Here is a 24,509-nt window from a genome sequence, read left to right as displayed (position 1 = left end):
TCTCCTGACCTCGTGATCTGCCCGCCTCAGCCTCCCAAAGTGCTGGGATTACAGGCTTGAGCCACGGCGCCCGGCTGGCTCTCCCAATTTTAAAGAGATTAACTGACCAGGTGTGGTGGTTCACGCCTGTAATCCCAGCACTTTGGGAGGCCGAGGCGGGTGGATCACGAGGTCAGGATATCAAGACCGTCCTGGCTAACATGGTGAAACCCTGTCCCTACTAAAAATACAAACATTAGCTGGGCGTGGTGGCGGGCGCCTGTAGTCCCAGCTACTCGAGAGGCTGAGGCAGGAGAATGGCGTGAATCTGGGAGGCGGAGCTTGCAGTGAGCCGAGATTGCACCACTGCACTCCAGCCTGGGCAACAGAGCGAGACTCCATCTCAAAAAAAAAAAAAAAAAAAAGAGATTAACTAAGTGTCTAGCACCTTTTATTAAAGATCTGAATAGGAAACATTTGTCATCTATTGTCTCTAAGGGCAGCCACTATAAGATTCCAAAAAACCTTGGTCTCCACAATCTTTTATCTTAACCTGGACATTTCCTTTCTATCAATCCAGGTCTTTAGACAAACTCAACCAATTGTAAACCTGAAAATGTCTAAATTTACCTATAGCCTTGAACCCTGCCCCCTACCCCGCTTTGAGTTGTCCCGCCTTTCTGGACCAAACCAATGTATTTCTTAAATGTATTTGATTGATGTCTCATGCATCCCTAAAATGTATAAAACCAAGCTGCACCCTGACCGCCTTGGGCACATGTCCTCAGAACCTCCTGAGGGCTGTGTCATGGGCCATGGTCACTCACATTTGGCTTAGAATAAATCTTTTCAAATATTTCACAGAGTTTGACTGTCTTTGTTGACAACTAGGACCAGCAACCTGGGAAAGTGATGGCTCATCAGACTGGACTCGGCTGCCAGGGGAGTGGGCCTGCCACTGTGAGCCTCTCTGAGCTGGGGGCGGGTCAGGGGACTGAGTAGCTCTATATGATGAGTGAGAGTTGGGAAGAATCTCACTTTTTGTATTTTGGTAAGAATTTGTGATCTCAGGGGTCTGAGTCATGCTGTAGTCTCACCACAGGCCTCAGGGGAGTCAGCTTCTGACCTGGGGGCCTGCTCTGGGTTTGTGGTGTCTGAGTCATAGTTCGTGCGACAAAAGTACGTGCTCCGGTGTGGAAAGCAGGCAGACAATTTTCCACTCCATTCTGTCTCATTGACAATGAAAATGCTAGCTGTGACCCACCACATGGGTTTCATGACCCACAAATGGACCAAGCAGCTGTTTAGAAAACACTGCGCCTCAATTTCTGCTCTCTCTGAGGGGTGTTCTAGAAATCTGTATGGCTGCTGGGTTGGAAAGAAAAGAGCAATTGCATGAGGAATTGGGAAGTGAGGACAAACAGAGAAGAAGCCTCAGCTACTATCTCTAAAATATCATCTGAGAATGAAAACAAACAAACAAACAACAAACACATTTCTTTTCCTGAAGAAGGTGAGCCTTTAAATTATCAGGCCCAGAGAACATTTAGAACGGAACAGCAGTCATGACTCACTCCCCCTTCAGCTAAACGGTTACCTCTTGAAGCCACTTGCTATGTGGTTCTAGACTAACTGAGGCCAATTAGCCATAAGATGCCATCTACCCTATAGTTCAATACTGTGTAGCCAATCACTAACCAATGTTATTTCTGTAAACCAATGAGGATTCTTGACAACTCTGCAATTGCCCCATCTCCTGAGTTGTTCTTTTTTCTTTAAAAACTTGAGCCTTCTTTTTGTTCTTGGAGCAGTCCCCAAGGCAACTTGGAAGTGTGTCCTGGGCTACAGACCTCAACTTGGGCACAAATAAACTCTCTATGTTAATTTTGTCTCATCTTTCTTTTAGGTAGACACATTAGCTTTGGGAGAATTTCAAATAGTTTGAAGTTACTTAGATTTGGGAAACCTGAAGGATAGTGGGGTGTCACTATCTGGTGTGGCCTGGCCTTCAGTCTCTCAGCCCCTTCCCTCCCCACCTCTCAGAGCTCAGGGCCAACTGCATCTCTGAAAGAGCCCAAAGACCTTGTTGAGGAGCAGGGGGATCCTGGCTGAGCCTGCAAGCCCTGGGTCTCTTCCAGACTTTCCTGCCTCTAGCAGCTGCTGCTCCAGGTGGCCATTGGTGGGCTGCATTTGCTCTCTGCTTGCAAACATTTTTTTTTTTTTTGAGACGGAGTCTCGCTCTGTCGCCCAGGCTGGAGTGCAGTGGCGCAATCTCGGCTCACTGCAAGCTCCGCCTCCCGGGTTCACGCCATTCTCCTGCCTCAGCCTCTCCGAGTAGCTGGGACTACAGGCGCCCGCCACCACGCCCGGCTAATTTTTTGTATTTTTAGTAGAGACGGGGTTTCACCGTGGTCTCGATCTCCTGACCTCGTGATCCACCCGCCTCGGCCTCCCAAAGTGCTGGGATTACAAGCGTGAGCCACCGCGCCCGGCCTGCTTGCAAACATTGATGACACAGGCATTTTGGGTGTGGTTTAGTAGTGGCCTGACACAATTTTGTTTCCAGTTTGTCACACTGACAAGGTTTTAACCTGACAAATGCTAAACACAAATTATAGGAGGCCATTGTTTTGGACTAAGCTCTTGCACTAGGCCCCAAAAGACAAGACTAAGAATAAAAATAAAAATAAAAGTCACCCATGCTAAAGTTTCAGGTCACCAAACTTAGTGGAAAGGGGTCCTGATCCTGACCCCTAGAGAAAGTTCTTGGATCTCCTACAAGAAAGAATTTGGAGTGAGTCCACAGGGAAAAGTAAAAGGAAGTTTATTGAGAAAGGAAGGGAATAAAAGAATGGCTACTCCATAGGCGCAGCATCCCCAAGGGCTGCTGGTGGGTATTTTTTATGATTATTCTTGAATATGTGCTAAGCAAGGGGTGGATTATTCCTGAGTTTTCCAAGAAAGGGGTGAGTTATTTGGTTATTTCCCCTTCCCTTTCACAAGGGAATCCTGAATCCTAAGGGTTGTAGAGTCAGGAAATATGTCAGAAGGGGTTGAGTCAGAGACTCTTCATCTTGAATAGGAGCTGGGTAAAATGAGGCTGAGATCTGCTGGAGTGCATTCCCAGGAGGTTAGGCATCCTTAATCACAGGATGAAATAGAAGGTTGGCAGGCTGGTATCACAAGATACAGGTTACAAAGACTTTGATGATGAAACAGGACGCAGTAAAGAAGCCAGCCCAAACTGGCCAAAACCTGCCAAAAAACCAACAAGGTGAGGAAAACTACCTCAGGTCATCCTCATTGCTCATTATTTGCTAATTACAATGTATTCTCATGCTAAACGACACTCCTACCAGCACCATGACAGTTTATAAATACCATGGCAACATTTAGAAGTTACCCTATATGTTCTAAAAGGAAGAATTCCTAGAAGACTCATGAATAATCCACCTTTATTTAGTATATGATCAAGAAATAACCATAAAAATAGCCAACCAGCAGCCCTAGGGGCTGCCCTGCCCATGGAATTGCCATTCTTTTATTCCTTTACTTTCTCAATACGCTTGCTTCTTTCACTTTACTCTGTGGACTCACCCTGGCCCCAAATTCTTTCTTGCGCAAGATCCAAGAACATTCTCTTGGGGTCTGGATTGGGACCCTCTTCCGGTAACAAAACTAAAACCAAGTTGTTAATCTACCTTCAGAGAGAGAGAATAGCCAACTTCCTAAGGAGGCCAGTTTCGGTCTTCAGTCTGAGGCAGGAAAATAGGGTCTGGAGGCAGGGAACATAAGGCCGATTCACACTTTAGCTATGACAGGAAATAGCCTCTCCGTAGGCCAAGTAAATGACTTTGTAACTTTGCGTCATCCCTTTCATTTACACAGCGTGTGCCCCAAGCAGAGGATATTGAAACTCCCCAAAATTCTGGAATGGGGCCTTTGAGCCCCTACGCTCACGCCCGCTCCCACACTGTGGAGTGTACTTTCATTTCCTTTTTTTTTTTTTTTTTTTGAGATGGCGTCTCACCGTGTCACCAAGGCTGGAATGCAGTGGCACGATCTCAGCTCACCGCAACCTCTGCTCCCCAGGTTCAAGTGATTCTCCTGCCTCAGCCTCCCAAGTAGCTGGAATTACAGGCACCTGCCACTGTGCCCGGCTAGGTTTTTTTTTTTTTTTTTTTCACTTTTAGTAGAGACGGGGTTTCACCATTTTGGTCAGGCTGGTCTTGAACTCCTGACTTTGTAATCCACCTGCCTCGGCCTCCCAAAGTGCTGGGATTACAGGTGTGAGCCACTGTGCCTGGCCGTACTTTCATTTTCAATAAAACTCTTCATTCCTTCCTTGATTTGTGTGTTTCACTCTTGTCACCCAGTGTGGAGTGCAATGGCGCGATCTCGGCTCACTGCATCTTCCGCTGGGTGCAAGCAATTATCCTGCCTTAGCCTGCCTAGTAGCTGGGATTAGAGGCACGCGACACCACGTCCAGCTAATTTTTTGTATTTTTAGTAGAGACGAGATTTCACCATGTTGGGCAGGCTGGTCTCGAACTCCTGACCTCAGGTGATCCATCCACCTCGGCCTTCCAAAGTGCTAGGATTACAGGCGTGAGCCACCACTCCCGGCCCAACCCCATGTTTTCTCAGGAACTGGAGTAGACTTTAGGAAGCAAGTAACAGAAGTGCTGGGCCGCTAGGCCGTCTTCTTTCCCAGGCTCTATGCTCTCACCAGAGTGCGCGTTGGGGAAGCAGGAAGAGGACCAGGAAAGACGCCTGAGACGGAGAGTGGGCACCGGCCGGGGGCAGGCAGGTCTGGCCGCTGGGGGTCAGAGTGCAGCGCCGGTGTGAGGCGGTTCTGCCACTTAGCTGCGAATCTAAATGAATGAGTCACTTCCCCTCCTCGGGCGAGCTCCTGGCTTTGCCCCAGCAAGCGGGAACTCCCAGGATCAGGAAGGTCCCAGAGAAACTCCCCAGGGGGGAAGCCGAGGCCGTCCAGAGAGATGCAGGGTACACACAGTGACAGTGCCAGCTCCACATTCCCGACCACCGGGCCAGGGCTGGTTCCACGCTGTCATTTCTCTCCGCTGGCCCCAGCCGCGGGGCCCACCTCCAGACAGACAGACCGGGGATCCTGCCTGGCGGCGTGACCTTGGGTTAGTCCTAGAGCCGCTTCTAGTCCGGTTTCCTCCGCCCCAGGTTAGGACCACGTGGGTAAGGAGAGCTCCTCTGTAGTAGGAGCGGTTTAATGAGTAACAGAACTGGCTGCTGGTTCTTAACAATTGCCCAACTGCTCCGCAGATGGGAGAAGCAATTGCGGGCGGAGGCTCCCGGGACCTTCGCGGGAGGGGGGAGGGGAGGGGGGGGGGGAGGGGGGGGGGGGGGGGCGGGGGGGGGGGGAGGCGAGGGAGGGGGAGGGGAGGGAGGGGGAGGGGAGGGAGGCGGGGCCAGAGGGGCAGAGGAAGGTGGGGCGGGCGGGGCTTGTCTGCGGGATGGCCCAGGATGCGGTCAGCTGAGTCCGCCGGCCCAGGGCAGGCGGGGCCCGAGCCAAGCGGTAACCCCCGGGCAGGGCGGGGCCGCCCGCAGACTCCATATGAGATTCACCTCGCAAGTGTCTCCCTCATTCGAGTGCTCCGGCGCACAGACCCGCGCCCCGCCGTCCGCGAGCCTCCCGAGAGCCGACCCTTCGTCCGGCCCTGGAGCATTGTGTTTGTCGCCGGTGTCGCAGTGCGAGGATGGCGCCGCGGGTGTAGCGGGTCTCTGCGCAGGCCGAGTGGTGAGTCGCCTGCGGCCCGGCTCCCGCCTTTCTCTCTTCCCAGGAGGCTAGCCCGTCCCCTGCCTTGGCCACGTGCCCATTTACCTGTAGGGGCGGTGACGGAGGCTCTGGTGCACCTTGGCTGTCAGCTGCAGAGAAGGAGCAGAGAGCGGCCCGGCGCGGCTGCGCGGGGAGGCGGGCGCGCGGCCGGGAGGTTCTGGGGCGGGTGTGTGCAGAGCGAGGTGGGCGTAGGGAAAGCGCGCGGGCGGGATGTGCTTCCTCGGGTCCACCCCGTGCCTGCCTCTCCCACGTCCCGGCGACGGAGCGCGCGGGGTTCCGGGCGGGGAGCCCACCGGGCCGAGGCGCAGCGAGGGTGGAGGCAGAGCCGGCAGGGTCAGGTCCCGCAGGGCGCAGGCGGGCGCTTCTCGCAGCCCAAACCCGGGCGGGGAATGCGGGAACCCCTAGAACTATGCTGGGAGCCCCAGAAAAGAGGAAGGAGTTGGTGACTTCAGTGACGAAGTGATGTTTTGTCCCCACCGCCTTTTAAAGGGAGAAGGGGGTAAAATTTCATTTGGAGGATGATCGTTACGCGAGCTTTCAGAGTTCAGATGGAGTCAAGTGGCCATCGAGTCAACATTTAACAAAATGTTACCGCATAAAATATTGGCATCGAGTTATCTGGCAGCTCCGCAGAGAAACTTCATAGGCATATGCGTTATATGACATAATTTGCATGGGGAAGGGGGTCCCTTTACGATTCTTTTATATGGCAACCTGTTCTTGGACCTGGCAGGACCCAGAGAAGCGAGGAACTCCGCAGTTTGTCGACACGTCTCGTCTCCTGTCCCAATTCAGGGCTTGGTGAGGTGACTCGCGGTCGCTGGTGACTCGCCGGCAGCCTTCCTGCCCCTGCCTGGAACGCCTGGAGCGCCTCCCACTGCAGACGTCTGTCGGCCTCCAGCCGCTCTCCTCTGACGGTCAGTTTCAAAGAAACACAGTCTGGGATCCGGAGTAGAAAGGCCGTTTCCCGTGAATGCCATAGAGGCAGTTTCCAGGCGCCTGGGTGACCTGTCTCTGCACTTCCCTCTCTCTGATTCTCCATCCCTGTTTCCTTTCCCCACTGTCCCCTGCCTGGCCTTTCCTTGGCTCATTTTCTATCTTCCTGGGGTCTTCTGGTTAAAAAGACCATTGGTTCCATTCATTGGCTGCAACCGTGGGTCTTTAAAAAATTTTGTGACTTCCTTGAATAGAAAGAATGTCTTACTCTGGATTTCTACAAGCGCTGCTGAGCCATTCCCAGGGCAGGCCTTTGTCTCTCCCGCCTTTCAGTTTGTTTGCCCATCTGCATTTTGGCCCAAGCTTTCCCCACGTCTCAGCTGCTCTTACATTATTTCTTTTTTCAGAGGCCACCCTGACCTTCTAGTCCTCTGCATTAAACCTCATCACCGCAGACCGTTTTAATTAAGCACAGGTTTATCGAGCACAGATTATATTCGTGGTTCCAATTCTTTCAGCACTGGTGGGCATTCATGTTTCGTTTAAGAAGGATAAATTAGTGTTTCTTTACATGGGCTTTTTGTCAAAGTGGAATTTTGTTGACTTTACTGATCTTAAAATTAATGCAAACTTATTGTAAAAACAAAGAAACCCAAAAACCAAAAATCAAATATATAACAGAAAATGAAACTTCTAGGTTTTCCTCTTCCCTAAACACCAAACATTCTTCTTCCTTCTCCTCTCTCTCTCACACACATTTGCTTTTGAAATGTGTTCATTCAAAAAAGTATTTTAAATGTTTACAAACTAAGCTATTTATGCAAGTAACTTAACCAATCTGATTTGAGTTTAATGGGTTAAAACTAAAAAAAAAATTAAAAACATCTTCAGTTTTTTTTTTTTTTTTTTGAGTAAGATGGATCTGGCTGGTAATAGGTAGGGAGCCCCAGGTGATCACCGAAAAGGCTCTTCCTTGGGGAGTCAAATCCTAAGCCAGGTTTAGGATTTCCCTGGGAGGTAGAATTTGCAGCCCAGGTGAAACCAGCAAAACTCTCCTGTTATGTGGGGAGGGGAGCGAAGAGCATGGCTTTCTAGAGAGGTGAAAGAAGACTTGTTGAGAAACTGAATTTCATTTCCTTACAGAAGTTGGAGAACATTGTGGTACAAATGTTAGGAGAAAGGTTTTCTAAAATCAGCGCAGTCTGACATCTTCAACACCAGGGTCTTTTCCACTGGAGCATTGCAGACATCTGCAACTTACTCTGCCCACGTGGGTGTGGTTAAATAGAGCCTCCTTGGGTGCAGGGCTGAAAAGTGGAGAGAAGTTAGTTCTTGGGACACTCACACCCAGGAGGCGGGATCCTACAGGTACTAAGATTGCAAAGGGAAAGAGAGAGTGAGGCTGGTCGTGGAGCCCACTAGGAAGGAGCCAGCAGAAGGCAATGAAGGCAATGACTGGACAAGGGAACTGATTTCTCTGCTGATGTGGCCTTGGTTTCTCTGGTTCAGAGTAAAGAAAAGCAACCAAACCTAGAGAGAAACATCCTTACTCTGCAAGGCCAGACCGGAAGTTCTGTCTTTGGCTTGGTTTCCTTTTCTACAAACGGGGTTGTATTCTCTCTGGAGAGCTTTCCGGGGGCCACTCAGCAGTCTCTGATTCAGTGGGATGTTCTCAGCTGGTGGCCCAAGGGAGCTCACCTCTTAGCTCTTCCCTGCCCAGTTCACTGGGGGGCTGCTCCCTCCCATTAGCTCCCTACCCCTAAAGACAAAAATAGCAGCCTGGAGGGGGCAGAGTTTTAGGGGAGGTTGTAAGAGGGCACATTCTTCAGAGGAGCCGCTCTTACGGGGGAATGTTCCTGCCCGACAGAAACTGGCCCTGGGGATCAGGACTCTGCCTGACCCTAAACCCTACTTCTTCCCTCAGTCGGTAGGTCTGCTTAATGGATCCTGAAGAAGGCCTGAAATCATGACCAGACGCCAATGCCCCAGGATCCTCCTGTAGTGCCTTTTGATGAGAAACACTGCCCTGGCTTCTCTCTCCTTCCACAGGTGTAAGGAGAGGTAGCTCTGCCTATTCATGAAGCTTCATCCCTACACTGTCCTTCATTTGGCCACTGGTGAACTGGGGGCCAAGGTGTGATACCTCTTTTAAAACTCATTCCCTTCACACTGGTGTTGTGACTCATGCCTGTAATTCCAGCTACTCGGAGGCTGAGGTGGAAGGATCACTTGAGCCCAGTAATTTGAGGTGGCAGTGAGCTGTGATCGCACCACTCCACTCCAGTCTGGGTAACAGAGTGAGACCCTGTTTCTTTCCTTTTTTTTTTTTTTTTTTTAGAGACAGAGTCTTGCTCTTTCACCCAGGCTGGAGTGCAGTGGCATGATCTCGACTCACTGCAACCTTCATCTCCTGGGTTCCAGTGATTCTCCTGCCTCAGCCTCCCGAGTAGCTGGGATTCCAAGCATGCGCCACCACACCCAGCTACTTTTTTGCATTTTTAGTAGAAATGGAGTTTCACCATGTTGGCCAGGCTGGTCTTGAACTGCTGACCTCAAGTGATCTGGCCTCCTCGGCCTCCCAGAGTGCTGAGATTAGGGGCGTGGGCCACTGTGCATGGCCCCCTGTTTCTAAAAAATGAAAAATAAAGTGTTGAATTAAAAACAAAAAAAAATCAACAACACCACAGCTTATTCCCCTTCTTAGCTCTCCTTAGCTGGACTGCAGTAGGCTGGGATTTCCAAAGAAGTGTTGTGTAAATGCTAAGGGAGAATGAAAGCCTGGTGGAGAGATTTAAGGCAGCAATTGGAGGGAACATTTTTCTCCACACCCAACAACTGTAGTTTTCCCTGGCATTCAAAATTTGCTGGAAATGATCACTATATTATGGTAATAATAAATCCCATTCTCCAAAAAGGGACCTTTTGGGTTTTAGCTTGGTGACAAGAGACGGCTGAATTACGAAGGTGAGAACCGTGTCATGGAAACAACTGGCTTGACCTCAGGAAAGCAGCTCCACTTCACAGACTCCTACTGATGTGTTTATGAGCCTTGGATCATCCTGTAGACCCAGGGCTTCACTCTCCTCCTCTCAGCACGAATCCTGCCCACTCTGCAAGGCTTTCCAGGGAGTTGGGGGCCTGGCCATTACAGGGCATTCAGGGATTTGTTGCTTTATTCACTGAGTTCAAAACGTGAGTCTCACCCTCCTTCAAAGAGCTCTGGCAAAACCCTGCCCTTCTCCACACAGAGAAGTGGTCTTGGGGATTTCTGACTACTGAGCCCTAGTAGAATAACTGCAGGTATGCCACGTTTTCCTTCATGGGGCTTTGCAGTGGAGGCGGGGCCGTGGGCTGACTCAGGTCAGCCTCAGTCCCTCTCCCTCCTATGGTGGTCCCCTGTCCCCACTGCTCCCCCTGGAGCTGATACCTTTTCCCCACCTTTGATCCAATTCTTCCCGGGGAGAAGAGCATCTGAGATTCTAGAAGAGTGAGGCAGAGGCTGGGTGCGGTGGCTCACACCCATAATCCCAGCACTTTGGGAGGCCGAGGCAGGTGGATCACCTGAGGTCAGCAGTTCGAGAACAGCCTGGCCAACATGGTGAAACCACGTCTCTACTAAAAATATAAAAATTAGCTGAATGTGGTGGTGCGTGTCTGTAGTCTCAGCTACTCGGGAGGCTGAGGCAGAAGAATTGCTTGCACCTGGGAGGTGGAGGTTGCAGTGAGCCAAGATGGCACCACTGCACTCCAGCCTGGGTGACAGAGTGAGACTCCATCTCTATTAAGAAAAGGGAGGCAGAGAGATGTGGTGTGTTGGGTCAGTGAGTCTTGACTTGCTGGGCTGGGAAATTGGGAATAAGGGACAGGGTTTTGTTTTTGTTTTGTTTTATTTTGTTTTGTTTTTTGAGATGGAGTCTCGTCTGCAACCTCTGCCTCCCAGGTTCAAGTGATTGTCCTCCCTCAGCCTCCTGAGAGTAGCTGGGATTACAGATACCTGCCGCCACACCTGGAATTTTTGTATTTTTAGTAGAGATGGTGTTTCACTGTATTGGACAGGCTGGTCTTGAACTCATGATCTCCACCCGCCTTGGCCTCCCAAAGTGCTGGGTTTACAGGCATAAAGGGGACAGGTTCTCTGGAGGTGTGAGGTGCCTGTCCACTTAGGCTTTTGGCACATTTTCAGCACCTCCTCTCTGAAACTAGCAATGCTGTAAACACACATACACACTCTCCTCTCTGTTTCTATTTCTCACGCAATTTACACACTTACATCAGGTGTGTAAGGAATTCCACTTCATTTCACTGACTTTCTACATATTAGTGGGACTCTGCACGACCTTGGTTTCTACTGAGTGGATTCACTCCATTCTGTGATTTTTTTTCCTTAGGGTCCTGCCTCAGTTGACGGAATGGCGGCCACAGGAGCCAATGCAGAGAACCCTGAAAATCACAAGTAAGGCTCCATTTCATTCCAGGTTGGGTTGGGTGGGGTTGGGTTGTTTATAGAGCATATGTTGTGCCACACATTTTTCTAAGGACTTGACATATATTAACACATTTGATGCTTGTGAAAGAGACTGAGGCCTGGAGGGATTAATGACTCAGGAGGTTCATAAATTAAATAGTTAAAGACCTCTGGGGTTGGGCACTGGGGCCTCAGCTCTTGATTCTTAGGACATGTTGTTTCAGAAAACCAGACAAGTCCCTGCTCAAATCTCTGTCTAGTGGGTTTTTCCTCTATGTGCCACTTTTCTTAAACAAAATCCCCTGCTTATCACTCAGCTCTGCCTTGGTTCTGAATCTTAAATGCCTTCTTATTTCTTTGCAGTTTGTCATACTTCTGGTATGCTTGGCATGACACCACTTGTGTTTAGGCATTGCTAGAAAAGCAAGAATTTCTTGTCTTCATTCTGATTCCTATGTGAACTTTAGTCCGCTGATTATTCTTGTTTTCTCACCCCCCCAGTTGTCTCCCACCTCTGCTGGGGTTACCTGGGCAGGCCTTCTGTCCTGCCGCCATGGCCTCTCCCCATTCTTGGTGGCCTCTGACCTTGGCACCATCCAGGGTTGTGACCTCTGGCCCCCCTTGCTCTGGACTCCTGGTCCTTTGTTCCTCTGTAACTTCCCTGAAACCTCTCTGAAGTCTCGCATGTGACAGCTGCATACCCAGGTCATAATTCCATATGGACAATGCTCCTCTCCTCCTCCATTCCCCAGAAGTCCTGGTGTCCATTTTTGGAGTTTCTGGTGCCTGTGGACATTCCCTGCAGTGATTTTTTTTTTTTTTTTTTTTGAGATGGAGTTTTGCTCTTGTCGCCCAGGCTGGAGTGCAGTGAGTGGCGCAATCTCGGCTTACTGCAACCTCTGCTTCCCAGTTTCAAGCAATTCTGGTGCTTTGGCCTCCCAGGTAGCTGGGATTACAGGTGCAAGCCAGCACACTTGGCTAATTTTGTATTTTTAGTAGAAATGGGGTTTCACCATGTTGGCCAAGCTGATCTCGAACTCCTGACCTCAAGTGATCCACCCACCTCAGTCTCCCAAAGCTCTGGGATTACAGGCGTGAGCCACTGTGGCCCGCCTCAGTGATTATTTTTTAATTGAACTAATAGTATTCCTGGTATTTACAGTCATTGACAGCCAAAAATACCTTGTCCCCAGTTTCTGGAGCTCCCCTCCTTCCTCCTCCTGCCATGGCTTGAGGTTGAGGCCCAGTAGGAGGCTGGTGGGGGTGGAGGGGAGTGGTGGACATGAAGGCTGGAGAAAACAGGGCCGGCATACCAAGTGCCAAGCAACTCAGTGAGGGCTTCCTCCCCTTCCCTCTCTTCAGTAATTATTTTACCCTCCCTTGTTTTATCATCAGCTATTTGCTAATCATGTTCCACTTGCTGAAAGGCAGTCAGGTGTAGAGCTCGGGAGTACAGCCTCTTAGGAAGTATGTGACCTTGGGCTTTGAATGGGGTTACTGATGGTACTTAGTTTATATTGAGAGTATTAAATGAATTGATATGTGCTAGCTATTAATAATTTCATTTCTACCCCAAGTCGGAAGCCTTCCATGAGTGGAACTGGATCTTACTCATCTTTATGTTCAGTACACCCAGCACAGGATGCTTGGCTGGTGCGAGATTCAGTCAGCATTTTCTGGAGCCCTCCCACTTCCCCTTCCCCAGTACCTCAGGCCCCCATGTCTCACCGATCTCATTCTCTTCTTGTCTCCACATGTGCCAGTCCTAAGCTATTTGGGCAAGTTTATATAAAGGTTGATACTGCTTTCTCTTCCCTGCTGATAAACTCCTGGAATCAGAAGCCGGTTTTCATTTCTTTCTTTTTTTTCCATTTTTTCTTTTATTGAGACAAGGTTTCGCCCTGTTACCCAGGCTGGAGTGCCGAGGTGTGATCTCAGCTCACTGCAACCTCCACCTCCTGGGCTCAAGTGATCCTCTCACCTCAGCCTCCTGAGTAGCTGGGACTACAGGCATGCACCACCACACCTGGCTAGTTTTTGTATTTTTCACAGAGACAGGGTTTCACTATGTCCAAGCTGATCTCAAACTCCTGGGCTCAAGTGATCTGCCCGCCTCAGCCTCCCAAATTGCTGGGATTACAGGCATGAGCCACCGCGCCCAGTTTTCATTTCTTTCATTTCATATATTTCTTTTACATAGTAGATGCTAACTGAATATTTGCTAGATGAATAAAGTGATAGAATAAAGCAGAATAAAGTGACTTGAAATTATGTGTAGACTAGAGAAATGTATTTTTCCAAGTAGTATGTCTCTGACTTGTTATTTTAAAATCCTTCAAAAAATAAATTGGGGCATCTACTGGTTCATTATGGTACATGTTAAATTTACTTTTTAAATTTTACTTTATTTTTTATTTTTAGACAGTCTTACTCTGTTATCTAGGCTGGAGTGCAGTGGTGTGATCAGGGCTCACTGCAGCCTCAACCTCCTGGGCTCAGGTGATCCTCCCACATCAGCCTCCCAGGGAGGTGGAACTACAGGTGCATGCCACCATGCCTGGCTAATTTTTGCATTTTCTGTAGGGTCAGGGTTTCACCATGTTGCCCTGGCTGGTCTCGAACTCCTGGGCTCGAGTGATCCACCTGCGTTGGCTTCCTAAAGTACTGGGATTACAGGAGTGAGCCACTGCACCCGGCCAAATTTTCATGTTTTAAAATCATTGCCTGTCTTCACGGTTACACCCTATTTCCTTCTTCTTCATTTCTCAGAATCAAGGAGAAAAGACAAGTATTTTATTTTGCAATATGTGACAAAGTTGTCTTAATCACATCCTGTTTTGTTATTTTGAAGCATGACTCTTAGCCCTTCTATGTTGTACTCTGTGTATTTCTAACATCCTGAAGGAGGAGAATGGAAATGTTACTTACATGAAAAATAGTTGTCACTAAAGGATCCTAAAATACTGTGGGGTGTGCAGATTGTCAGAATTTCAGATTGGCCTAGAGATCAAAAAGGCTTTCTGAGGAAAGTTCAGGGATGGTCCTTACCACACGTGATTCTGGATTTGGTCCCTTGAAAAATGGCCTTGCCCCACATCCCAGAGTAGAATGAACCCTGATTCTGGAGACCCCCCATAGCTTGTCAGGAAGAGGTGGGCTTAGGGGCAGGTGGGTGTGGCTCTGTGCTTCAGGCAGGCTGCTGTGCCTTCCTGAGCAGGGTTTTCAGCAGATTCACTAGTGTAGTCAGCACAGTCCCTGCCTGCCCATACAGGAGACAGTCACCTAGCCCCCTGTCCCCTTATACAAAGATCTCCCTTTCTCTGTGTATAACCCTTTGTACTTATGTTTTCTGTATCAGCCTTTCTGAAATGTTCAGGTGTGAGCTCACCTGGACCCCACTCTAGGGGAATTGACGGGAAGGAACATTTGACAGGCATGAAAGGAGGAAGCAGTCAGGTATAGGCCATCAGTGTGTTTGGAGCCTGGGTGTCTGCTGTTGTTGAGTGCCAGATAGAAATAGGGATTTGATAAAATGATAGATAAAATAAATAAAACAGGATGGGACCATCTCAACCTTGTTTTCCTTGTCTGTGGTGTGTTACGTGGGATTCAGAGATACATAAGATGTGGTCATGGCCTTCAGAAATTTTTGTTGCTGGAGGTAAAGTTATTACATTAATTATGTATAACAGTGTTAAAATATAGATAAGGTGTAACAAGCATCGTGTGGGGAGAGAATGGACAATGTCTGTGAAAGGGGTGCATCCCTTATTTAACAGTTATTTCCAAATCTGTGGCAGCTGAGACCCTGCCTCTCTTGTATCTTTTTCTTTTCTCGTGAGTTAGATTGAGGAGGAGACATGACCAGGGGGTTCAGGGCAGAAAGTCAGACTCAGAAGGAAGAAAAAGAAGTCCCCAGTTGCCCTGACATCAGCGTCCATGTCTGCCTCTGTTTCCTGTAAGGGAGCCCACCCATCCCTAGGACTCAGAAGGCATACATTGTTGAAGGAGCTATGTTTGAGGCTGGCTCTAAGGGACTTTGACAGGCTTGAGGGACTCATCTAGACCTGGGGCATTTGTTTTGTAAGGAAGCTTTTATTGGAACACAGCCACACTCACTCATTTGTGTGCTATCTGTAGTTGCTTTCACATGCCTACGGTGGACTTGAGAAGTAGCGGAAATCATGCAGCCTGCAAAACCACATGTATTTATTATCTGGCCTTTTATGAAGAAAAGTTTACTGATGCTTGCTGTAGACCAGCATGCGCCACATGTACATTTTCTAGCAGATAAACAGATGTCTTATCTTGTCACTCCTATTGGATATTGTGCTGGAGAAGTGGTAGCTAGTGTAACAAAAACAAAAACAAATTGAAGGTATGCAGATTGGAAAGGTTATCTCTGGAAGGTAGGATGAGAGGTTGTCTTTCCTTCTATTTCTGTTCATATTTCCTATGGTAAACATAGTAGTTTTAAAATAAATTCAAGTTTATACATTGAATGAACTTGATTAGAGGAGCAACTGGCTAAACTCCCTACTCCTTGTATGGGTAGATCGAACATTTCCATCTGTGTACTTTTGTGTGCTCTTCTGATTTCATCCCTATTGCCCTACAAACAGAACCATGGGAGCAACAGGGGTTAAGAGGGAGGAGAAGGGGGAAGAACAGAGGGGAGGCAAGTGGGGACCTTGACAATGTTGGGGTTGTCTTATCTCCGGGATCTGGCCCTGTCTTTCTCCCACCATGAGCCTCGTGTCTGACATGGGGCACATCTGTGATAATGTCGGCTGTTGGGCACTGATGTTCTGTAAGCCTTCCACTTTCTTGTTTTTTAACAGTGATTGCCCCGTCAGACTTTTAAATCCAAACATAGCAAAAATGAAAGAAGATGTTCTCTACCATTTCAATCTCACCACTAGCAAACACAATTTCCCAGCCTTGTTTGGAGATGTGAAGGTAAGAGGCCAGGTGTTGACACCTTGGAATTTATCTTAAGATCAACCTCCCCCTGTATTATACAGGTAGACCAACCCGCAAATGCTTGAGAGGCCACAGCTGACAGGTTTATGAAGACATAATGGTTACCAAATTTTTGCAAATTTTTAACTTTCAAGTATGTGAACTAGCAAGTAAAACTATCCTAAGTAGTGCCAAATTGTTCCCTAATTCATCTTTTGCAAATTTAGTGCAGTCATGCATTGCTTAACGCTGGAAATACGATCTGAGAAATGCCATAGAGCATAACCACACAAACCTAGGTGGTAGAGCCTGCTACTTGCCTGGGCCACGTGCCTCTAGGCTACAAACCTCTAGCATGTGAATGTCCTGAATACTGTAGGCAGTTGTAACACAGTGGTAAGCATTTGTGTATCTATACATATCTAAACATAGAAAAGCTACAGTAAAATCATGGTATTATATAATTTTCTGGGACCACTGTTGTGTATATGTGATTCTTTGCTTACCAGAACAGCGTTACATGGGGCATGGCTATGTATTTGAAACTATATATAAAATAAACTTCCTAATGCTTCATTGAGAGAAGAGAAGGATGTAAAAATTTCCTAGGGAAGCAAAGGATAGTAAATAAAGGTCATTGTATCTTGTTTGTAATGTAAGATACATATTGATATTCTGTTTAGTTAATTGCCTTTAATGTCTTATTTTGCTTCTTGCAGCTTCCAGTTAATTTTTTCTACAAAGTCTTAAGTCCCTTAGTTCTCATTTATCTTAACATAGGACTTTGAAATGTCTAATGGGTAAAGATGAACTGACATATAGAATTAAAAATCGAAATATACTAGGACGCTAGAATCCAGTGCTGCTACATGGGATCATAATTAAACAATAGTGTTATGTCTTATCAATCATCCTGTTATTTGATAGTGTTGGTTTCAAATTGTGGACAACTTTCCATGTGCATTTAATTCATTAAAATGTCATTCATCCTATTAAGTTAATCCATAGTGATTTTATTCCAGGCTATGGAATTTTCTTTTTTATGTTTAGAGAATAATTAATAATTCTTTTCTTTTATCTTCAAACTCTTTTTTTTTTTTTTTTTTTTTTAAATTTTTTGAGCTGGAGTCTCACTACCCAGGCTGGAGTACAGTGGTGTGATCTCAGCTCACTGCAACCTCCCCCTCCTGGATTCAAGTGATTCTCCTGCCTCAGCCTCCTGAGTAGTTGGGATTGTAGGCACCTGCCACCATGCCCAGCTAATTTTTGTATTTTTTAGTAGAGATGGGGTTTTACCATGTTGGGCAGGCTGGTCTGGAACTCCTGACCTCAGGTGATCTGCCTGCCCACTCCCAAAGTGCTGGGATTACAGGTGTGAGCCGCTGTGCCCAGCCATCCTCAAACTCTTTAAAAACTTACTCACTTAAAAAAAATTTTTTTTTCAAAACCAACATTTTCTTACATGATGTTGTGCAAATTAAAGTTTTTACTTCTCTGAGAGAGACCCACCCAGAATAGCTAACACTTCCTGAGCCGCCTCTAGGCTTCGTCTGGCTCTTCTCAAGCATTGGCTATTTGGCACTCAAGTAACCAGGCGAGAGAGCGATCAGTAGCCCATTTTGTGGGGCCCTGGTAACACAGAGGGACAGTGAGGAGTTGCTCCCTCTGTTTCAAACCTAGGCTGTCTCCACAAGCCACCTTCTACATGACGGAGGGAGGCCGAGGATGCACAGGACCTGGAATTACCTCCTCAGAGAGAGCAAGGGTCTGGATTCCTGCGTTTGTGGAGCTGACTGCCTTCTGATGCTTGGCCGCCCACCCTGAGCACTCACCAGGGGGCCTTGTTAAAGCAGATTACTGGGCCCCTTAGATTCAGCAGGTCCTGGTGAGGCCAGTGAACTTATATTTTTAGCAAGTTTGTTGGTAATACTGATGTTGCTGGTCTAGGGGCCCCACTTGAGGACCTCTGCTATAGATAGTGCACTAACAGGGGTCTCTCTCCTCTGGCTGCAGTTTGTGTGTGTTGGTGGAAGCCCCTCCCGGATGAAAGCCTTCATCAGGTGCGTTGGTGCAGAGCTGGGCCTTGACTGCCCAGGTAGAGACTATCCCAACATCTGTGCGGGAACTGACCGCTATGCCATGTATAAAGTAGGACCGGTGCTGTCTGTCAGTGTGAGTACCTGCCTTCCCTTGTGCTCAGTCTCTAGGCTCTGCAACCCCCTGTGCCCCATCCCTCTGCACACACAGACAGCTGGTCCCCTAACACCTGTTTACTGTAAATGGCTGGGAGCAGGGTGAGCCCACAGTAGCTGGGATTCAGATTATTGAACCCAGGCTATTGTCCTTGAGGCTCAGTCTCCAGGGGCGACTAAGTACACAAATGCATATACACAGCTGTCTGTCTACACAGTGTGAGGGTGGCAGGTGCAGGGAGTTAGGGTGCTTGGGGTGTAGAGGAGGGACAGTAGGGGGTGCCCTGCCTGGAGCAGGATGGAAGGAGAGCCTCAAAGTACCAGACCTCTAATCCTCTCTGCCACCTCACAGTGAGTTACTTCAAAACACATTTTGATTTAGCAATGAGCATGGTGAACACAGACATCTCCAGATTCTACCATAGAACTCTTTTCATTTTTCAGTTTTGATTTTGTCAGGAGCAATATAAATGAACAGCTGCAGAGTAAGGAAAGGGAACCCCTTTTGTTGAGATGTGCACCGCTACCTCTCCAGTCAGCTGAGGACTCTAGCTATGTCAACCAACTAGAATACGTTGGGGAGCCAAGACATTATTCAGTTACTGATAATTTGTGCAAGCCCTTCCTGTGTGTAAGGCTCCGTGACCGATTCTAGCAGGGATGCCTCCACTGTATGGCTCTGCCACAGGAACAGCCCCTGGAAAGTGCTGAGTCCATCTGGGGAGAGGCATCACAGAAGATGTGACACTAGGGGGGTGCTCTGAAGAGGAGAGCAGGAGAAGGAGGTATGCAGGGACCCCAAAGAGAGGAAAAGGCACAGGCAGACAAGATCAGCAAGGCATCCTGTGTCCAGTGGGCTGAGGAACCAGCTGATTACTTAGTTTGGCTGAAGTAGAGGGTGTAGGGAGAAAAGAGAAAGGAGATAAAACTTTAACCTGTGGTGGGGTGTGGGAGAATAGAGTGGGTATTTATGCAGGGCTTCAAATGCTAGAAGGAGCTGTTTGTTACCTGGCAATAGCAGACTGCTGCTTCCCTGCTGAGCCCCTGGGTCCGCAGCTGTTACCTATTTGACAAATTGTGTTGATCAAATGGGGTTTTGTCTTTGACAGCTTTGCATACACTTTAAAGTTTCCCAAAGTGTTACTAGTTCTTAAATTTATATTTAAAAAGTTTATCTTTCATCACTATGTCAATGGGCATGGTAGGTTGAATTACATCACATGAAACATCAACCAGAACATTGACAAAGTCACAACCTTGGCTTAACTCGGGTGTTTCTCCCTGGTTCCAGCATGGTATGGGCATTCCTTCTATCTCAATCATGTTGCATGAGCTCATAAAGCTGCTGTACTATGCCCGGTGCTCCAACGTCACTATCATCCGCATTGGCACTTCTGGTGGGATAGGTAAGGTCTGCAGAGGGGCCTCTTGCCCTGTGAATGGATGAGGGACTGGGGCATGCCGAGGCAGCTTCTACATGGTGTGGGATTAGAGACAAAGAGTTCCTTTCTTGGCTTTGTTCAAGGGAAGCTTGTTAACAGGAGGTGTGAAAAGAAGCTTGTTTTGTTGTTTTTGTCCAACCTGTTCTCCCAACCCGCACCCCAGAGCTAGGCAGCAGAAGGGCACCACACCATGCATATGGGGGAAACTCATCCTTTTGGGGTTACACAATTTGTGCCTTCTTGTCTGCTTGATTCTCTCTTATTCTTTCTAATCCCGCTTCTTCTCCATTCTCTCCTTTCCTTTGCTTACTTTTCCTCCTCCCTAATCCTGCAGGGATTTGAGGCACCTTATGAGAAAAGCCACGGGAAAATCAAAGGGGGGAAGAGAGAGGCACGGTATGAAACTCAGATAAGTGCCCTTAAATTAGCTTAAAATGTCAGAGCTCAGGGAAGAAGCCTGCATGTGCCCTAGAGAAAGTTGAGCTTTGACGCTGCTGGCCAGGCCTGTGTGCACTTGTTCCAGCCTGTCTAGGGCCTGGACTATCTACGATTTATAGCAATTCTAGAATTTAAGTGTCCTGACCTTGAAAGGGGACTTGCTTTAGACCCAAATCTTTTGCATATGTTATCTTGTCTCTTTTCTTTTTGTTACATAGAGAGATTGATGCATAAAATCTGTGTTTGTATGACTGTAATTCCAAGTTTAGTGAAATTGTCCCTAGGACAACACACCAATGGCCATGAGCTGTCTCGGTCCTGCAGACTTAGTCTCCAGTGCTGCCCACCTGACACTCACAGCTGTGCATAGCATGCTGGCCTCTGCCAGGAACTCTAGTGAATGGTTCTTGAGTTCTTGCTCTGTAGTGATTTTTAAAACAATGATCAGATAATTCTGGAGGGAGTAGTAGAGATTTTGAATTTTCCTCAATTGCTCTATAAAAATGGAAAGAGCAACTAGGGAGCAAAACCAAAAACCCCTGGACACAGTTGATAATAAAAGGTGATGCGCTATCCTCACAAACCCCAAAGTATGAATGGGTGGAGACAAAAAGCCTCAGGATCTGGTTGTGTTGGCAGCTAGCTGCTCAGGGGGAAGCTCAAGGCGATGGACAGACCTGAGAACAAGAGTCCCAGGCACTCCTAGGAAGGTGCAGGGGGACATGGTGAGGATGGCAGCTGACACTGGAGGGGGCCTGTGTGTCCCAATGTGAGTGATGCTGGAATTCCAAGGGGCTTGAACACTCCAGGCCCTGTGGGTTCACCAAGGCATCAGCCAAGCTCTCCTCTAGCTCCAGCCCCAGTGCTGGGAGAAGCTGCTGCAAGGAGACTCTGAATTGCCCAGAACAGCCACAGGAGTAGCAATGGAAAGAGGAGTTCAGATACATGTGGGGAGTGAAGCAAAGGTCTTTGCAATCGGCCATGTTTTTTAATGTTTCATGAAAACAACTGACTTGGGAGCTCCGGAAAAGATCTGACTTGTTCCCTCCCACATGTTTAGGAAAACCAATTTTGCATTAAAATAAGTATCAGAAATGGATCATAGTTATCTTAGTCCCTGCAGGTTGATAGACAAGATGCCATTGACTGGGTGGCTTATAAACAATAGGAATTTATCTCATAGTCTGGAGGGTGCGGAGTCCAAGGTCAAGGAGTCAGCAAACTTGGTGTCTGGTGAGGGCTAACTTTCGGATTCATAGAGCTCTGTTTTCTCCGTGTCCTCACATGGCAGAAGGGGCAGGCAGCTCTCCGGGGTCCCTTTTATAAGGGCACTAATCCCACTCATGCAGGCTCCACCCTCATGACCTAATCACCTCCCAAAGGCCCTGCTGCCTAAAACCATCACTTTTGGGGTTAGGATTTCAGCCTATGAATTTTGAGGGGGAAACCAGCATTCAGTCCAGGTCCATAACAATGGTCAAATCCCATCTAAAATTATTATAACACAAAGAATAAGGAGCAGAGTAATGTCCCTACAAACAGGAAACTACTCCAGGAAGGCACGCCCAGAACACAGAAACTGGACCCTAGTAATGCATCAATCTGAGAGGAAGGCCAGGTAGGTCAGGGGTTGGTCATAGCTCACCTGGGTTTAGGGTGTGGGACTTCATTATACTGTTCTAGTCTGCCTTTTGCTGGTTTACTTTTGAAGTATTTGCCTGAAGTCTTAAATATTAACAAGGTATGAAACAGGGATCAATGAAACACATCATGGTATATGGTTCAGTGACAGATGACAGTGGGAAATTGCAGTGAATGGAAGCAAGAAATATGGGACAAAGTACTTGAAGGTTCCTGGTCATTTTTATTTTATTCTTTTTTTTTTTTTTTTTTTTGAAATGGAGTTTGCTCTTTTTGCCCATGCTGGAGTGCAGTGGTGTGATCTTGGTTCACTGCAACCTCCACCTCCTGGGTTCAAGTGATTCTTTTGCCTTAGCCTCCCAAGTAGCTGGGATTACAGACACCCGGCACAATGCCTGGCTTATTTTTGTATTTTTAGTAGAGATGGGGTCTCACCTTGTTGGCCAGGCAGGTCTTGAACTCCTGACCTCAGGTGATCTGCTCGTCTTGGCCTCCCAAAGTGCTTGGGATTACAGGCATGGGCCACTGCACCCAGCCTTCTATTTTGTTCTTTGCCTTTCTTTTCCATAGTGTCCATAACGATCATGCATTAATTACTTTCATAGCTTAAAAGTTGAATGGGAAAATGGGTCACTGTGTATTTGAGAACAGTACTGGATGCTTCGTGTTTAGATGTGTGGGTGGATCTGCTTCTTTCTTCCATATGCTCTGCTGTGTGCTCCCTGGCTGCCCCGCTCTAAATTTATTTTGTTTTACACCCTGCATATCTTGATGTCTGCTTTTTTCCTCAGGTCTGGAGCCTGGCACTGTGGTCATAACAGAGCAGGCAGTGGATACCTGCTTCAAGGCAGAGTTTGAGCAGATTGTCCTGGGGAAGCGGGTCATCCGGAAAACGGACCTTAACAAGAAGCTGGTGCAGGAGCTGTTGCTGTGTTCTGCAGAGCTGAGCGAGTTCACCACAGTGGTGGGGAACACCATGTGCACCTTGGACTTCTATGAAGGTGAGGTAGCGGATACCAGGAGGCATCTTTCAGCCAGGGAACCCTGGTCCATCCCCTGAGCCTGCCTTCTCGCTGTGGGCTGGCGTTTCCACGTGCCAGGCTGCTGTCTCAGTTGCACTTCTCCCAGAGTGGTTATAATGACCCGTTTGAGTGGACCTAGGCAGGACCTGGATGGGTCTTGCATGTCCCTGTGTCCTTCTGGGCATCAGTGGCGCTGATGTGTCATAGGAGCTTCTCACATGCATGTGGTTCTCATGTCTCCATGTGTGCCTCAGGGCAAGGTCGTCTGGATGGGGCTCTCTGCTCCTACACGGAGAAGGACAAGCAGGCGTATCTGGAGGCAGCCTACGCAGCCGGCGTCCGCAACATCGAGATGGAGTCCTCGGTGTTTGCCGCCATGTGCAGCGCCTGCGGCCTCCAAGGTAGGCAGCACTTGATGGGCCTCGGCGTCCCCTCCTCCCTTCACTTCTGCTCTCCTGGGGCACCCCGGTACCCATTTCTGGCTTCTGCCTCTCCCGCCCCAAGTCACTTTCTGACATATGTGTTGTCCCCACAACTCTGTGTTCAATGTCCTTTGATTGTCACATGACAAAATGCAGGATTCTCAGTGACCTTGTGAAGGAAAAATGACAAAAAAGGTTTTGCTGCCCCATGAGGCTGCCACCAGGTCTATAAAAAAACTCGGCTTTCAAAGCGCTTTGGCTTTCTGAATTGTGGTTCATCTACCCTCAAGGTACTAGCCACCCTTGAAGGCCAACTTACAGCTCTGCAGAATTCCCTCATTACCTTGGCCAAAATGTGCCTTTCAAGGTGGTGCTTGCAGCCCTGAGCTGGTCCTGGAATGGTGAATTCCTTTTGGAAGCAAAGGCATGAGAATAAGGGAGGGACAGGGCAGGGTGGTGTCAGAGAGGGAGGAGCCTTCCGAGCCCCTGGACCAGCACCTTTCCCTCCCGCACGCCATCCTCTGGCTCCGCCTGACTGCGTGGGCAGCCTGATTTCCTGAGGAGGCAGAGAGGCTGCTCCTCAGAGCTCGTGGGTTCTTCATTCCGTCCCTGTGAAATGTTAGACCCCCGGCACCTTGCCTTCATGTGGTCTTTGTCCTTTGCAGCGGCTGTGGTGTGTGTCACCCTCCTGAACCGCCTGGAAGGGGACCAGATCAGCAGCCCTCGCAATGTGCTCAGCGAGTACCAGCAGAGGCCGCAGCGGCTGGTGAGCTACTTCATCAAGAAGAAACTGAGCAAGGCCTGAGTGCAGCCCTGCACCTCCGCAGACCTGCTGTGATGACTTGCCATTAAAAGCATTGTCCAAAATCCCCTGTTGTGTGGACTTTGAGCACACTTTACACAAGAATCTAGAAAATCAGATTGCGATTAAGAGACAGAGAATCTTGGATTAACTGCATGGGAGATGTTCTTCCTTTTGAAGTTTCATTGGAGCATTTTCAGTGATGTTAGCCTGATTTGGGGTTTCTTCAAGAACATTCTACCAAATTTTTGTACTATTTCTAGGGACATTTTTCAGGCTTTAAAATTCTAATGGTAGTCAGATTTCATGTCACTAAACAAGAAATCTGACAATAGTGCCAGGAAACTAATTTCCTGATACATTTAAAAAATTCCATGCACCACTTGCAATGAGAGA

The 24,509-nt window shown here is 48.1% G+C and overlaps 1 protein-coding gene across 7 annotated transcripts; it reads left to right on the top strand.

Annotated features, from left to right (window-relative positions):
* The first annotated feature begins 5,428 nt into the window (after positions 1-5,428).
* Positions 5,429-24,492, top strand: UPP1 (uridine phosphorylase 1). Of its 7 annotated transcripts, none has more exons than XM_032758128.2 (9): positions 5,429-5,752; positions 6,587-6,708; positions 11,116-11,180; positions 16,034-16,151; positions 18,168-18,326; positions 19,638-19,752; positions 22,659-22,868; positions 23,144-23,290; positions 23,977-24,492. In XM_032758128.2, the coding sequence occupies exons 3-9, from the start codon at positions 11,137-11,139 to the stop codon at positions 24,114-24,116; spliced, it is 933 nt and encodes a 310-aa protein (XP_032614019.1). In that variant the 5' UTR covers positions 5,429-5,752; positions 6,587-6,708; positions 11,116-11,136; the 3' UTR covers positions 24,117-24,492. The 7 variants fall into 7 exon arrangements, with proteins under 7 accessions (XP_032614019.1, XP_032614018.1, XP_032614025.1 ...); XM_032758127.2 differs by having other exon boundaries at positions 6,525-6,708; XM_032758129.2 differs by lacking the exon at positions 5,429-5,752 and adding an exon at positions 6,093-6,124 and having other exon boundaries at positions 6,525-6,708.
* The last annotated feature ends 17 nt before the right edge of the window (positions 24,493-24,509 follow it).

This window comes from Hylobates moloch, unplaced genomic scaffold (genome assembly GCF_009828535.3).
Source record: "Hylobates moloch isolate HMO894 unplaced genomic scaffold, HMol_V3 SCAFFOLD_1, whole genome shotgun sequence".
Classification (NCBI taxonomy): domain Eukaryota; kingdom Metazoa; phylum Chordata; class Mammalia; order Primates; family Hylobatidae; genus Hylobates; species Hylobates moloch.
This window is presented reverse-complemented; position numbering and strand designations above follow the sequence as displayed.